Source organism: Notamacropus eugenii, chromosome 1 (genome assembly GCF_028372415.1).
Source record: "Notamacropus eugenii isolate mMacEug1 chromosome 1, mMacEug1.pri_v2, whole genome shotgun sequence".
NCBI lineage: Eukaryota > Metazoa > Chordata > Mammalia > Diprotodontia > Macropodidae > Notamacropus > Notamacropus eugenii.
The window spans coordinates 227,465,577-227,477,947 of record NC_092872.1 but is presented as its reverse complement, the minus strand read 5'-3'; the positions used below and the strand labels follow the sequence as shown (position 1 = coordinate 227,477,947).

General features: G+C 41.0%; 1 protein-coding gene across 2 annotated transcripts; it reads left to right on the top strand.

Moving 5' to 3' along the window:
• The first annotated feature begins 2,784 nt into the window (after window positions 1-2,784).
• Window positions 2,785-11,428, top strand: LOC140517090 (pulmonary surfactant-associated protein A-like). Of its 2 annotated transcripts, none has more exons than XM_072627991.1 (6): window positions 2,785-2,882; window positions 3,101-3,258; window positions 4,647-4,829; window positions 6,526-6,645; window positions 8,629-8,706; window positions 9,797-11,428. In XM_072627991.1, the coding sequence occupies exons 3-6, from the start codon at window positions 4,661-4,663 to the stop codon at window positions 10,171-10,173; spliced, it is 744 nt and encodes a 247-aa protein (XP_072484092.1). In that variant the 5' UTR covers window positions 2,785-2,882; window positions 3,101-3,258; window positions 4,647-4,660; the 3' UTR covers window positions 10,174-11,428. The 2 variants fall into 2 exon arrangements, with proteins under 2 accessions (XP_072484092.1, XP_072484093.1); XM_072627992.1 differs by having other exon boundaries at window positions 2,837-2,882; window positions 3,200-3,258.
• Window positions 11,429-12,371: the final 943 nt, after the last annotated feature.

The following is a 12,371-nucleotide window of genomic DNA, read 5'->3' as shown; positions in this document are numbered from 1 at the left end:
TCTATATCTCTGTCTACCTACCCTTCCATCCACCTATTTGTCTATCTATCTATATCAATCCATACATCCAACAATCTAGCTACCTCTCTATTTACTTATCTATCCATCAATTTACTTTTCCATCCATCCATCTATTGATAAATCTATTAATCTATCAACCCATTGATCTACTTATCTCTCCCAGACAAAAATAATCCTTCTTTCCTCTGAGCTCACATAGCATTTTGTTCTCTCTTACTGCATTTACCATACTCAACATATAACTATGCCAGTATATGCCATATTCAAGGGGTAGTGGAAGGACCACTGGATTGGGAGTTAGGAAACCTGAGTTTGAGTATCTTTTCCACCATGATCTCCATGCATAGCATTTAATTTCTCTGGGTCTCCATTTCTTCGTCTATATAATCAGGATTAAAAAATACTTATCCTTACCATCTCACAAAATGATTCTAAAGAAAGTCCTTTGTAAACCTTTTAAGAGCTAGGAAAAATATGAATGAAGTTGGTTATTTGTGTATATCATTTCCCCCTTTAGGAGTCATGGCCAAACTGTCCTATTTGCTGTTCTCCCCACATGGCATTCATTTCCTGCCCCATGTCTTTGTACAAGCTGTTGCTCATATCTTCCCACCTCACTTCCACCTCTTAGAATCTCAAGCTTCTTTTAAGACTGAGCTCAAGTGCATCATTTAGGCTTTTCCTGTCTTGATCCCCAATCTTAGTGCTCGCCCTATCTGCTATTTCTGAAATAACTTTGTATTTACTTATGTATTTTCTTCTTCCAAAAGAACACAAACTCCTTGAGAGAAAGGAGTTTTCCTTTATATCTCTAGCATGTTACACAGTACTGGTACATAGCAATGGTGACTAAATACCTGTTGAATTGAATTTACAAAACTAACCCAGCAGTCACAACTGCCTATAGTCAAGTTGTTCAAACCAACAAAAATTTAATAAGCACCTACTATGTATCAAGAACTGTACTAAATGCTAGGGAAAAAATGAAAGGGGAAAAATTGTTGAACATACATATACATATATGCACAAATAAAATAACTTGAAAATACCCCTCCTCCCAAAAAAGTCCCCACAATATTATTGTCTTATTTGTATGCATTTGTCTATGGACTTTGGGCAACCATGACCGCTCTGTTTTTTGTTCACTCGTCAGAGACAGAAACAATGTTCCACAGGATTAGAGTGCAACCATGCCTTAACAGTCGCCAAAGGAGCAGCTCTCCTCAGAATCTGATTATTAGGAATGTAGCTTTTATAATTCATCCCTAATTGCACAGTATGGTCTGATGTAGATAGGCTCCAGTCTTTAAAAGGATGCCAAAAATGACCTGGACAGAGCAAAATCCAAATGGAAAGAACAGATTCATTAAATAAGGGATGTGGTGGGTTTTTTCAATCGACAAAACTTTCTTGTTATGTGATTGTTAATGAGGTCCCCTGATATGTTTAAAATTGGATTCATTTTATTGAAAATAGAAAAAAACATTTATACACAATTTTTTTCTGGGTCACAGCTGTTTTTGTGTTCAGATATTCCTTGAATGGTTGCTATGCAGAAATGGAAGGATCTCAAATGAACAAAACCTTCCATACAACTACAAATGGGTATGAAAGCAATGTGAGCCAGTGGAAAGAGAATGAGGTTAAGAACCAGGTCTACAGATTGTCTTACAATAGGCATATAAGTAACCTCCTCTTTTCCATACACACTCTGAGAAAATCCCTCCCTCTCATTCACGGGGAACTCAAAAAAAATCTGCATCCATACATAAGTGGGAGCATGTGGACCTTTTGGGGCAAGAGACAGAGATACACAGTGGCACTCAGAAATTGGATCTTAAAGAGAATCTCATACACAGAAGCAATCAATGCCAGCTAGACACGATGAAATGGCAAGGAGCCAGTAGAGAAAGTGATAGAACTGGTATACTTTGCCCTTGTTAGTACTAGAGAAATTGGAACTTCAAGAAATCACATGCACCAAAAAAATGATGAAGCAAAGAACCCCATTGAAAAAGAGCAACATAGACATGTCCCTTTTCTGGTCCCACAAATCATGTGACCTGGGGGTCACATGAGAAAGTGTTGAGAAAGAGTTGCTTGATGCTCTCTAGAATGGTGAGGAGAGTTTTCCTGAGGGAAGGAAGGCTTAGTGAAAAACCCTTTCTACATTTTCAGGTTGGGTTAAATTAATCCTGCACTATGGTAGTTGTAGGATTAACCTGAGTGCTTGTGGGAAACTGAGGGTCCTTTCAGAAAGAGAAGAATGATTCAGATAATGACATCCTCAGCTTTTTTCCTGAGTAGGGGCATGAGCCAGAGAAATTTTATGAAAGACTCCCCCAAAAAATTATACTCAGGTTTTTCATGTCAGAGACTCAGGTCTAATTAACAGAATAATTTCAAATGTGAGGCTACCAAGAGAAACAAGATTATTTTAATTAAGAAGAAGAGACTGGGAGGGACAAAGCAATGTAACTCTAAGGAATTGGTGGATTTGTTAAACAGTGCTACAAAATCGCCTATCTGTCCTTCAGAATTTCTGAAATTTTCTGAATCAGAAACTCTTTGCTCTTTCACCTGTAGGGGTTCCCCATATCCTATTAACCAAGGTCCTCTTACTCATGACCCAGAAGAGAAGTTCCAAGTACCCTTCCCCTTCAACTCACTTGAATGTTCAAGGGAAGATATTAAATGTGTAAACAAAAGTTTTTTTTTTTCCTTCCCCTCTCCCTAACACTTTCTGGAAACCCTTGTGACCAGATTTTTCCTTCAGGTACAGGATATAAATATGCTGCATTACAAACAGTATAAATGGGACCACTAGCTTCTCCTTTCTGACACTCCCTGGAAGAAGAAGGGTAAGTGTCAGTTACTTAAACTCTGAAATATTTCTGAATTTCTCTATATCCAGGGCATTTATCCCTTCCCCCTCTGAGTTGGCTAAGGGATACGGGGATGAGGGCAAATGGAAAGGTGGGAAGGAGGAGTATGGTGGGATATAGGGGAAAGCAGAAAGGCTTCCTTGTATAACATCTCCACACTTGTCTGTCACAATACCTGAAATTTCCACCATTAGATAGTCATTCCTTTTGGGACCAAGGAAAGGTATTGTTCAAAGTCTTCTGGAGAGCCAACATATTGAGCTATTACCAACTATAAAACTAACGCCCATCAGGACCCTTTCATTGTGGCTGAACACTGAGAAAAGTTCCTGCACAAGAAAAAGCATCCAAGGTAAGTTCTGAATAACAGATGCAGTGGAAAAACCTGCACATGGGATGCTGAAGTGGGGAGCCCTGGGTAGCATTCAGGAAATTCACAGGCAAGGTACTCAGTGAGAAAAGGAGACAGGTAGGTAAAATGGAGCTTCAGAAATACAATAGCAAGGAAAAACTTAATCTACATGAATTTTTTTCTTTCCCAATACTTACCCACATCTCCCTATAGACCTCATAACCAAAAAGTTACCAAAAGTAGAATTCTCCCAATCATTTGCCTATACATTTAGCATAAATAATGAGGAAAATTAAGGAGTTTGGGGAGAAGGAATGGGAACTGTCTCAATGGTGAAGTTAGTTTCAAGAAAGTATTGCCCAGGAACTCAACGTTTTAAGCAGCAATTCATTGATTTGGCCAACTTTCTGATAGATGACGGTGTCAATGGGATTTTAATGTTTCTGTGTCTCAGTTTCTTCAACTCTAAAGCAGGGATAATGAGCCCCTCCTAGATCTAAAATTTTATGATTCCTTTATTCCTGGCAGCCCAGTTTATAATCTAATGGTGATTGATACAAACTCTTTTCTCTCTCTATCTTCCCAAAGCATTTAATATTCTTTACAGCCCCCTACAGGTATAGGGGATTTTTACATCCCAGTTTCCTCATCTGCTGTTTTCAGTTCAAAATGAGGGGGTTTAGGTTGGATAAGATATAAGACTGTTCCAGCTCTAAACCCTATGCACCTCTATGGAAGTGATATTATTTTTCTTTGGGTACAAAGGCAACAGAGCACAGTGGGCAAAGCAGTGACTTAGAAGTCAGAGGACTCGTTTTTAATGCTGCCTCTGATATTTATTACCTCTATGACCTTGGACAAATGTCAACTTCTTAGGACCTCAGTTTCTTCATCTATAAAATGAGAGGGCTGGACTAGATGAGTTCCAGCACTAAATATTGGATCTTAATTTTACAGCTGAGGAAACTGAGGCCAAAAAACATATAATGTCCAAAATCATAGAACAAGTTAGTAAACGAGCTGGGACCAGAATTCAGGTCTCCTTACTGCCCAGTATTCTTTCTGCTGCTTCCTAGGGATCTAAGTATGGTACTTAAAGAATAAAGCTTTAATGGTGAAACTGAAGGCAGCATCTGATTAGTAAGAAAATCTGTAGAAAGGGATACTGTCACCTTCTCAAGTGACCAACCTGTCCAGTCTTCAAGGGGTGTACAATTCATTTGTGAAGATAGTTAGAGAGGTCATGGGGGCTAAGGGCAAAGGGGCCTCTCTCAAGCTGATTAGCTAGCATGGAGGCATAAAATGCAAGTTAAAATTTCAAAAAGGATGGTAGCCTCTTTATATTAGGATCTATTCTGCTAAGCAAATACTTCCATTGACCTTTGCAGGTGGACCTGGAGCAATGACCCTGTTCTCACTGGTCCTGACCCTGACACTTCTGGTGCCTTCCCTGGTCATGGGTGGCATGGACCTGTGTTCCGGAAGTCCCGGTATCCCAGGAACCCCTGGTGCTCCAGGTTTGCCTGGTAGAGATGGTCGTGATGGTATCAAAGGAGACCCTGGGCCACCAGGTACCCAAAAAAGCTCCCTGTCACCTGCCTGAGTATGTCATAAATATTATTGGAGAGAGAGCTGGTAAGAGATATGGTACAGACATAGTAGATGTAGTAAAGAGCACTAGACATAATCATGAAATCTGGGTTTAAATCCTGACTCTTGGATTTATTAATTATGGGTTAATGAGAAAGTCCCTTGATTTCTCTGAGGTTTAGTCTCTTCATCTCTAACATGGGGGTAAAACTTGGACCATCTGTCTACCTGCCTCACAGAATTGGTAGGAGGAAAGAGCTTTGTTCCTCTAAAAGGACTGGATTAACGAGAAATGACGTAATTATGGGATGGGGGGGGAGTGCCTTACCACACACACACACACACACACACACACACACACACTAGATTACTGACAGGATAACAGTAAGTGGGATGAAATTTGGAGTCAGAGGACATGGTTCACATCCTAGCTCTCTCACTTACTACTGGTGTGACCCTGAGGAAGTTACAATCTCTTTGGACGGCAGTTTCCTCATGTATAAAATGAAAGGGTTCGACTGGATGACTTCGAAAGTCCCTTCCAGCTCCTATGATCTGATACAACCCTCAGACTAAATAGAAGAAAGTGGAAGGTTCCAGAGACACAGGTGAGATTAATTGTAAAGGATGAGCCTATATCAGGAGTAGATGAGGAAAGGGTTGCATTAGTCCTTGCTCCTAGAACAGGGAGGTTTGAACCTGTGGTCCATGGACTCCTGAGGGTTTCATTGAGAGACTTCAGGGGGTCTTTGAACTTGGATGGGGAAAAAAATTACATCTTTATTTTCATTAACCTCTAACTAAAAATTTAGCATTTCCTTTAATTATGACTGTTTTTAAAGGTATTACTCTGAAAAGTGGTTCTCCAGATTGCCTAAGGTGTACACAACACAAAAAAGTTAAGAATTCCTGTTCTAGAACATGCTTGCTTGAGGATGAAGAAAAGTTAATTTTATTTCAACTAAGTGTGCTATCTACAACACTATAGGGGGTCACAGAGGCCATGATCATTGTAGGTTGGAGTAATAAGGAAAGACTTCATTAGGGAGACTGGTGCTTAAAAGATGGATAAACTATGACTAGATGGAGAGGAATAAAAAAGAAATTTTAGATAGGGAGAGAAGTATGGGTAAAGGTGGGGTATTTTGGTCAAGGCTCTCCTTATCCACACTACATTGTGTATGTTTGGGAGAAACAGCTTAGCAGCCAACAATTTAGGGAGACATAATTAGTTCAAAGTAAGGAATGGGACATAAAAAAGAATTTTCTGGAAGAGGCAGACAAGTGGCGGGGGAAGGGGGAGGGGAGGAGAGGGGAGTTGAGGTTATGACCAATTAACTGTGCTTCCTTCACCCTTTAGCCTGGGAAATGAAGTCCTGCTGAGGGGCTCAGAACTTACAGGTGGCGTACTACAGAGAGTTCTTGTCATTCCAGGTGCCATCTCTGTACATCTCCACACAAGGCTCCTGCCCTTTACCTGCAGGCTCCCTGGAGTATCCATTTCTATCTTCCTCTGAGACTTGGTTGAAGTTTCACCAAAGCAGAGAATTGTAGAAGTGGAGGAAATTGTTAAGAATTTGACTATATAATAGAACTTTTCCAAGCCCCATGTCAAGCTGTCTGTCTTCTTGCTATGAGTTCCTGTGTTCACCCAATCTTGTGGTTCTCTCTCTATAGGCCCCATGGGACCCTCTGGAGGCTTGCCCGGTCTCCCTGGAAAGGATGGGCTGAGTGGGGCTCCTGGAAGTGCGGGTGAACGAGGTGAAAAAGGTGAAAAGGGTGAGACAGGACCTCCAGGTGAGCATGACTGTGTGATGAAACAAGGAGTAGTCCTCCACTCCAAGTGCTAGTAGGTGCCTGGTTCAATCTTCACTTTTTCTGCTCCAGGGTATAAAAAGGGGAAATCTAGCTTTGAAAGAGCATATTCCTTCCCCCCACTCTTCCTCAGTTCTCCAGTGACACCCAGAGCTATAACTAGGGCAGAGAACTGAGAAGGTGAAGACTTTGAAGGGGCATTTCCTCTCCTGTCCTGCCCACCCTACCCTGAGAAGACCATAGTTTCATCCCAAGATTCTTCTTCTCCCTCACCTTCTATAATACTTATCATTAGCCACAGAAATGGCCAGTGCTTAGGTTCTGACAACACTTCCTTTACTGCTTTCTGTTCTCTGAAGTCCCCCAGTCAGTCATTTGAAATACACAGCCAGCTATATTCACATATGAAAGAACTTTGGGTACCAGCTATTACAGCTACTCTGAATTGTACTTCTTTTTTACCAGATGAAGGTGACAGAGAGGTGCTAAAGTAAAGAAGCAAGGAAATAATCATTTTAGAATAGTATGGTTTGGGTTTTTAGCCTAAAGGAGATTTGTAGGCAGGGGGAAAGAAATCATTAGTAGAGATTAAAGGTGAAAAAAAGGGAAGTCTTGGCTCTAGAAAATAATATGGTCATCCCTGTATTAAAGGCAATCCCTCATCTGGCCTAGAGAAACACCACTGATTTGAATTTTTAAATATTAAAGATCCTATATCTATCTATCTATCTACATATATATATATATATTTCAAAACAAGAAAAATATTTTCTTCCTTGCTTTAATTCTGGTCCAAAGAAGACAAAGGGTTCACACCCACTTTGCCAAAATCTCAAATGAATTCCTTACCTGAAAACACTGTCACTGGCCTCCTTTCTCCCCATCAGCCTATTCAAGGAAGTCTGGCTTCAGATGGAATTATGGATCCATTCATACTCCTACCACTCTGACCTGCCATCCCAAAGCATCCACTATAGATAGAACGTTAGAACTAGATTAGGGGTTAGAGAGTCTATATTCAAACTCTGTGTCTATTACTTTTTAGCCTTGAGCAAATCATTTAACCTCTCCATGCCTCAATTTTCCTATGCGTGGAGTGGGAGGAAGCAGACAAGATGAACTCCAAGGTCTGATAAAACACTTCTATTCAGGGGTACAAAATGCCTGAAATTCCATTAAAAGTTAGTATTGGGGAGATTTTGCAATGTATTTTTCCATCCCCCAAATTCCATTCAACTCAACAAGTCTTCTGTTAAATGATACAGGGGATAAAAGGGAAGAAGACTAGGGTTGTGCCCTCAAAGGGCTTTTAGCCTAAGCAAGGAGACAAGACACAGAGAAAAATCTAAGACATTTCACAATGAAGAGACAAACACCAACTATGAGGTGGGAATAAGGAAGGAGTGGGCTAAGGCAGTCAGGGAAGGCTTGAGTGAGGTAAGATTTGTACTGTACCTGAAGGATGGGCAGGATATGGACAGGGAAAGAAGATGGGGAAAATATTCCTGCTTGATGAATAGGGAATAGGGAGAAGACTAGCCTGTGTGACTCTTTAGACTGCACCTGCAAGGGAGAAACACTATTCCTGTGTCAATAAATGGCAGAACATGTCCTGTGATCTAAATGAATCCCTGACTCAGCAAGATGCTCAACAAGGTGTTTTTTATCAGATCTTGGAGATCATCTTCTCAACCTCCCATTTTACAAAGGAGAAAACTAAGGCCTAAAAAGGATAAATGAGTTGCCCAAGGCAACACAGTAGCAGAGACAGAGTTAAACTATAGGCTCTCTGACTCCTAGTCTAGTTCTTTTGTTTTCCTAAATGTAACATGATCTATCTATCTATAGTTGGTGCTTTGGGATAGCAAGTTTGCAGAACGTGAATGAACACTGTGCAGTGCCTCCTGAGCTCAGCTGGCTCTCAGCCTTGATAGTGACTCCTAATTGGTGTTGTCTCCTCCCCAGGGCTGCCTGCTTATTTAGATGAAGAGTTACAATCTGTACTTCAGGACTTCAGACATCACATCCTGCAGTCAATGGGAGGTAAGGGGGACAATTCCTACAATTCCTTTCCCATAGAGTGGGAAAGACTTATGGTATGGACCTTTGTGGGGCCTACAGCGGAGGAAGCTGAGAGTCTACTTCATCCTCTCAATCCTTGGGGTCATAGTGTGAGTGAGGAAGCTGACTAAAGGAGAGGAAGAAAAATTGGGGTAGGGAGAAAATGGGCAGAGAAGGGAAACAGATAAAAACTGGGGGAATAAAAAAACTGGGGGATAAAAAATTAGGGTTATTCATGGCTCTAGGATCCTTCCTTTCCTTCTTATATGATCATAATTTCCAAGGTAGAAATGGTGGTGGCAGTTTAGGGACACAGGGCTACTAACCAGAGTGCAAGAAGGACCTTGAGCTTCAGACTGGCCAAGGGCTAAGCTACTGACCAGAATGTACAGCCATATAGCTTCTGGTCATATAATACACCCAATCTCCAACCCCTCTCACCACAAGTATCCCCTTTCTATTCAGGTTCTGGCTGAGAGCCAAGTCCCTGGGAAGCTAATGGTTCAGGGTCCTTGAATCTCAATCTCTCTTCCTCCCTTCGTCACTCTTCCCCCGCCCCTCCCCTCTCTTTCTCTCCCTTTCTTTCTATCTTTTCTCCCCTCCCGCTCTCTCTTCTCTACACTTTCCCTTTTGGGGCAGTTAGGTGGTATAGTGGATAGAGCACCAGTGCAAGAGTCAGGAGGACCTGAGTTCAAATCTCACCTCAGACACTTGACAACCTTTAGCTGTGTGACCTTGGGCAAGTCACTTAACCCCAATTGCCTCATCCTGGGTCATCTCCAGTCATCCTGATGAATAACTGGTCACTGGATTCAGATGGCTCTGGAGGAGAAGTGAGCCTGGTGACCTGCACAGCCCTCCCTCACTCAAAAACAAAGTCAAGTGCAAGTCACGTCATCATTTCTCTGATGGCATGGTCTTCTTCAGCACATGTACACATTCCCTTTTACCCCCTTCCTTTTTTCTCTTTCTCTCCTTCCATCCCTATCTTCATCTTTCTCTACATATAAACTGAGAATTGAAAGCTACACAAAGACAAAGAGAACTTGACTTTACTTCCTCTTTTTTTTAGTTCTCAACTTGCAAGGCACCATGTTGCATGTGGGCAAGAAGGTCTTTTCTACAAATGGTCAGTCAATGAATTTCCAGGGGATCAATGAAATATGTGCCAAGGCAGGTGGCACTATTGCCACCCCAAGAAATGAAGAGGAGAACTCTGCTATCATGAACTTTGTGAAGAAGTACAACACATATGCCTATCTAGGCCTGACAGAAGGGAAGACACCAGGGGAATTCTACTACCTCAATGGAAGCCTAGTGGAGTATACCAACTGGTACCCAGGGGAGCCTGCAGGTAAAGGATTGGAGCCTTGTGTAGAGATGTACACGGATGGCACCTGGAATGACAGGAGCTGTCTGCAGTACCGCCTTGCCATCTGTGAGTTCTGAGCCCCTTACCGTGGCTTCATTTCCCAGGCTAAAGGGTAAAGGAAGCACAATGAATTGGCCATGACCTCTCCTCCCTCCCTTCTGGCCACTTATCTGCCTCTTCCAGGAAATTATTTTTTATGTCGCTTTCCTTGCTTTGGACTAATTATGTCTCCCTAAAATGTTGGCTGCTAAGTTGTCTCTTCCAAACATAGACAATGTAATGTGGCAAAAATAACAACAGATAACTTGGAATCAGAGGACCAGTTCAGACTGTTCTAACTTACTTTGCCCTCTAGTAAATCACTTAACTCTAGTCTTGATGCCTGAGTTTTTTAATCTGTATAGTAAGGGATTAGATAGATAGATAGATAGATAGATAGATAGATAGATAGATAGATAGATAGATAGACAGAGAGAGAGAGAGAGAGAGAGAGAGAGAGAGAGAGAGAGAGAGAGAGACATATAAGATAGAGAGATTTGTGAAAGAGACAAAGATGCTTACATCTGTGATTCATCATTGTATGGATTTCCTGAAACGAAACTCCTTTCCTGCAAAGAGGTAGAAATTAATTTGTAAGTTACCTAAAATATAACTCATTTGTAATTTACTGCCTTAGAGAGTTATCTGAGGGTGCTGAGAAGTTCAGTAAGTTGTCCACATTCCATCAGCTTTGTCAGAAGTAAGATTTAATTGAGAATCTTCTGGGCTACAAGGCTTTATTCATTTCACATGTCTTCTCAGGTATTATACTAACATCATATATTTTTATTAGACTTTTTACTTTTTCAAAGTGCTTTCACATTATGGACTGATGCAAGTTTCCTGTGATGCAACATGTTTGCTTCCCAATAAGAAGCCTGGGTGGAGAAGGTGATAATCAATGTGCAGTCGCAAGACAAGATAAAGCCACTGTTGAATCCTCTTCCAGGAATACATTTCTCTCGCCACTTCCTTCCACTTATTAGAATCCTACATGTCCTTCATGGCCCAGCTTGATTCCCACCTCTCCCATAAAACCCTTCTGGACTCTGCAATCTCCAGTGATCTCCCGTTCTCTGAACTCTTGAAGCAGTTATAACTCTGTATCCCTCAAATTCACCCTCATTGCCTGGTAATGATAATAAATGCTTCCAGTGTGTGTGTGTCTTAAATTCTCAATTAGATTGTAAGCCTGAAGGGCAGGAAATTTTTATTCCCTTGTAACCCTCACAGTGCCAAGCACTAGGCTAGGCAACCAGAAGACAGTCAATAAATGCATATTCAGTAACTGAATGAGAATTGATGAATCCACATTGATCTATGTTCTTAGTCCATCTCCTCTGAGCAATTATCCTGGAGAGACTGATCAGCATTTCTGATTTCTCTCACAATACCCTTCTGGAGATGCCACTCTAAGCAGTTAATCTCTGTACCTCAGTTTTCTTATCTGTAGCATGAAGGATATAGACCAATTCAAAACCTACCTTCTCCAGGAATTGTTCACTAAAGACCAAATATGATCAAACTCAGAAACTCATAGAATTTTTGAGGTACAAATGAACTTAGAGACTATTTCATCCATATCATTCATGGAACAAATAAGGAAACTGAGGTTCAATGAGATTTATTGATTAAATGGGGCACTATAGAAGACAGATCATTGAACTTGAAACCAAACTGAATTCAAGCCTTGGCTCTACCATCTATAACCATCAAAACTTAAAGCAATTCACTTAACTTTCCAAAACTTAGTTTCCTTATATGTTCAAACAGAGATAATGAATAATGCCTATCCTGAGGCTATCTTATAGCATTGTTATAACAATCAAATTGAAATGTCAACACTGGCAGAGAGCTCAGTAGCCATCCTGAAAAAATATCCCCATACAACTTATCCCACAAGAGGTCAACCAGCCTTTGCTTGAACATTTCTAATAAGAAGAAAAGAACCCACCTCTTTCCAAAGCAGCCCATCCCACTTTTCAGTGACTCCAATTGTCAGGAAGTTTTCTGTTTTGTTTTCCCAACATCAAGCCTTACCTAAAGTTGCCTCTTTGCAGCCCGTGCTCATCACTATGGTTTCTACCCTCAGAGATCAAGTAGAGCAAATCAACTCTCATTTTCATATGAGAGCCTTTAAGAGCCATCATATCCCCTCTAAATCTTCCTTCTCTAGACTAAGAGATCCAGGTCCTTCAACCAATTGTCATATAGCTTGAACTTGAAGTCTTTCAAT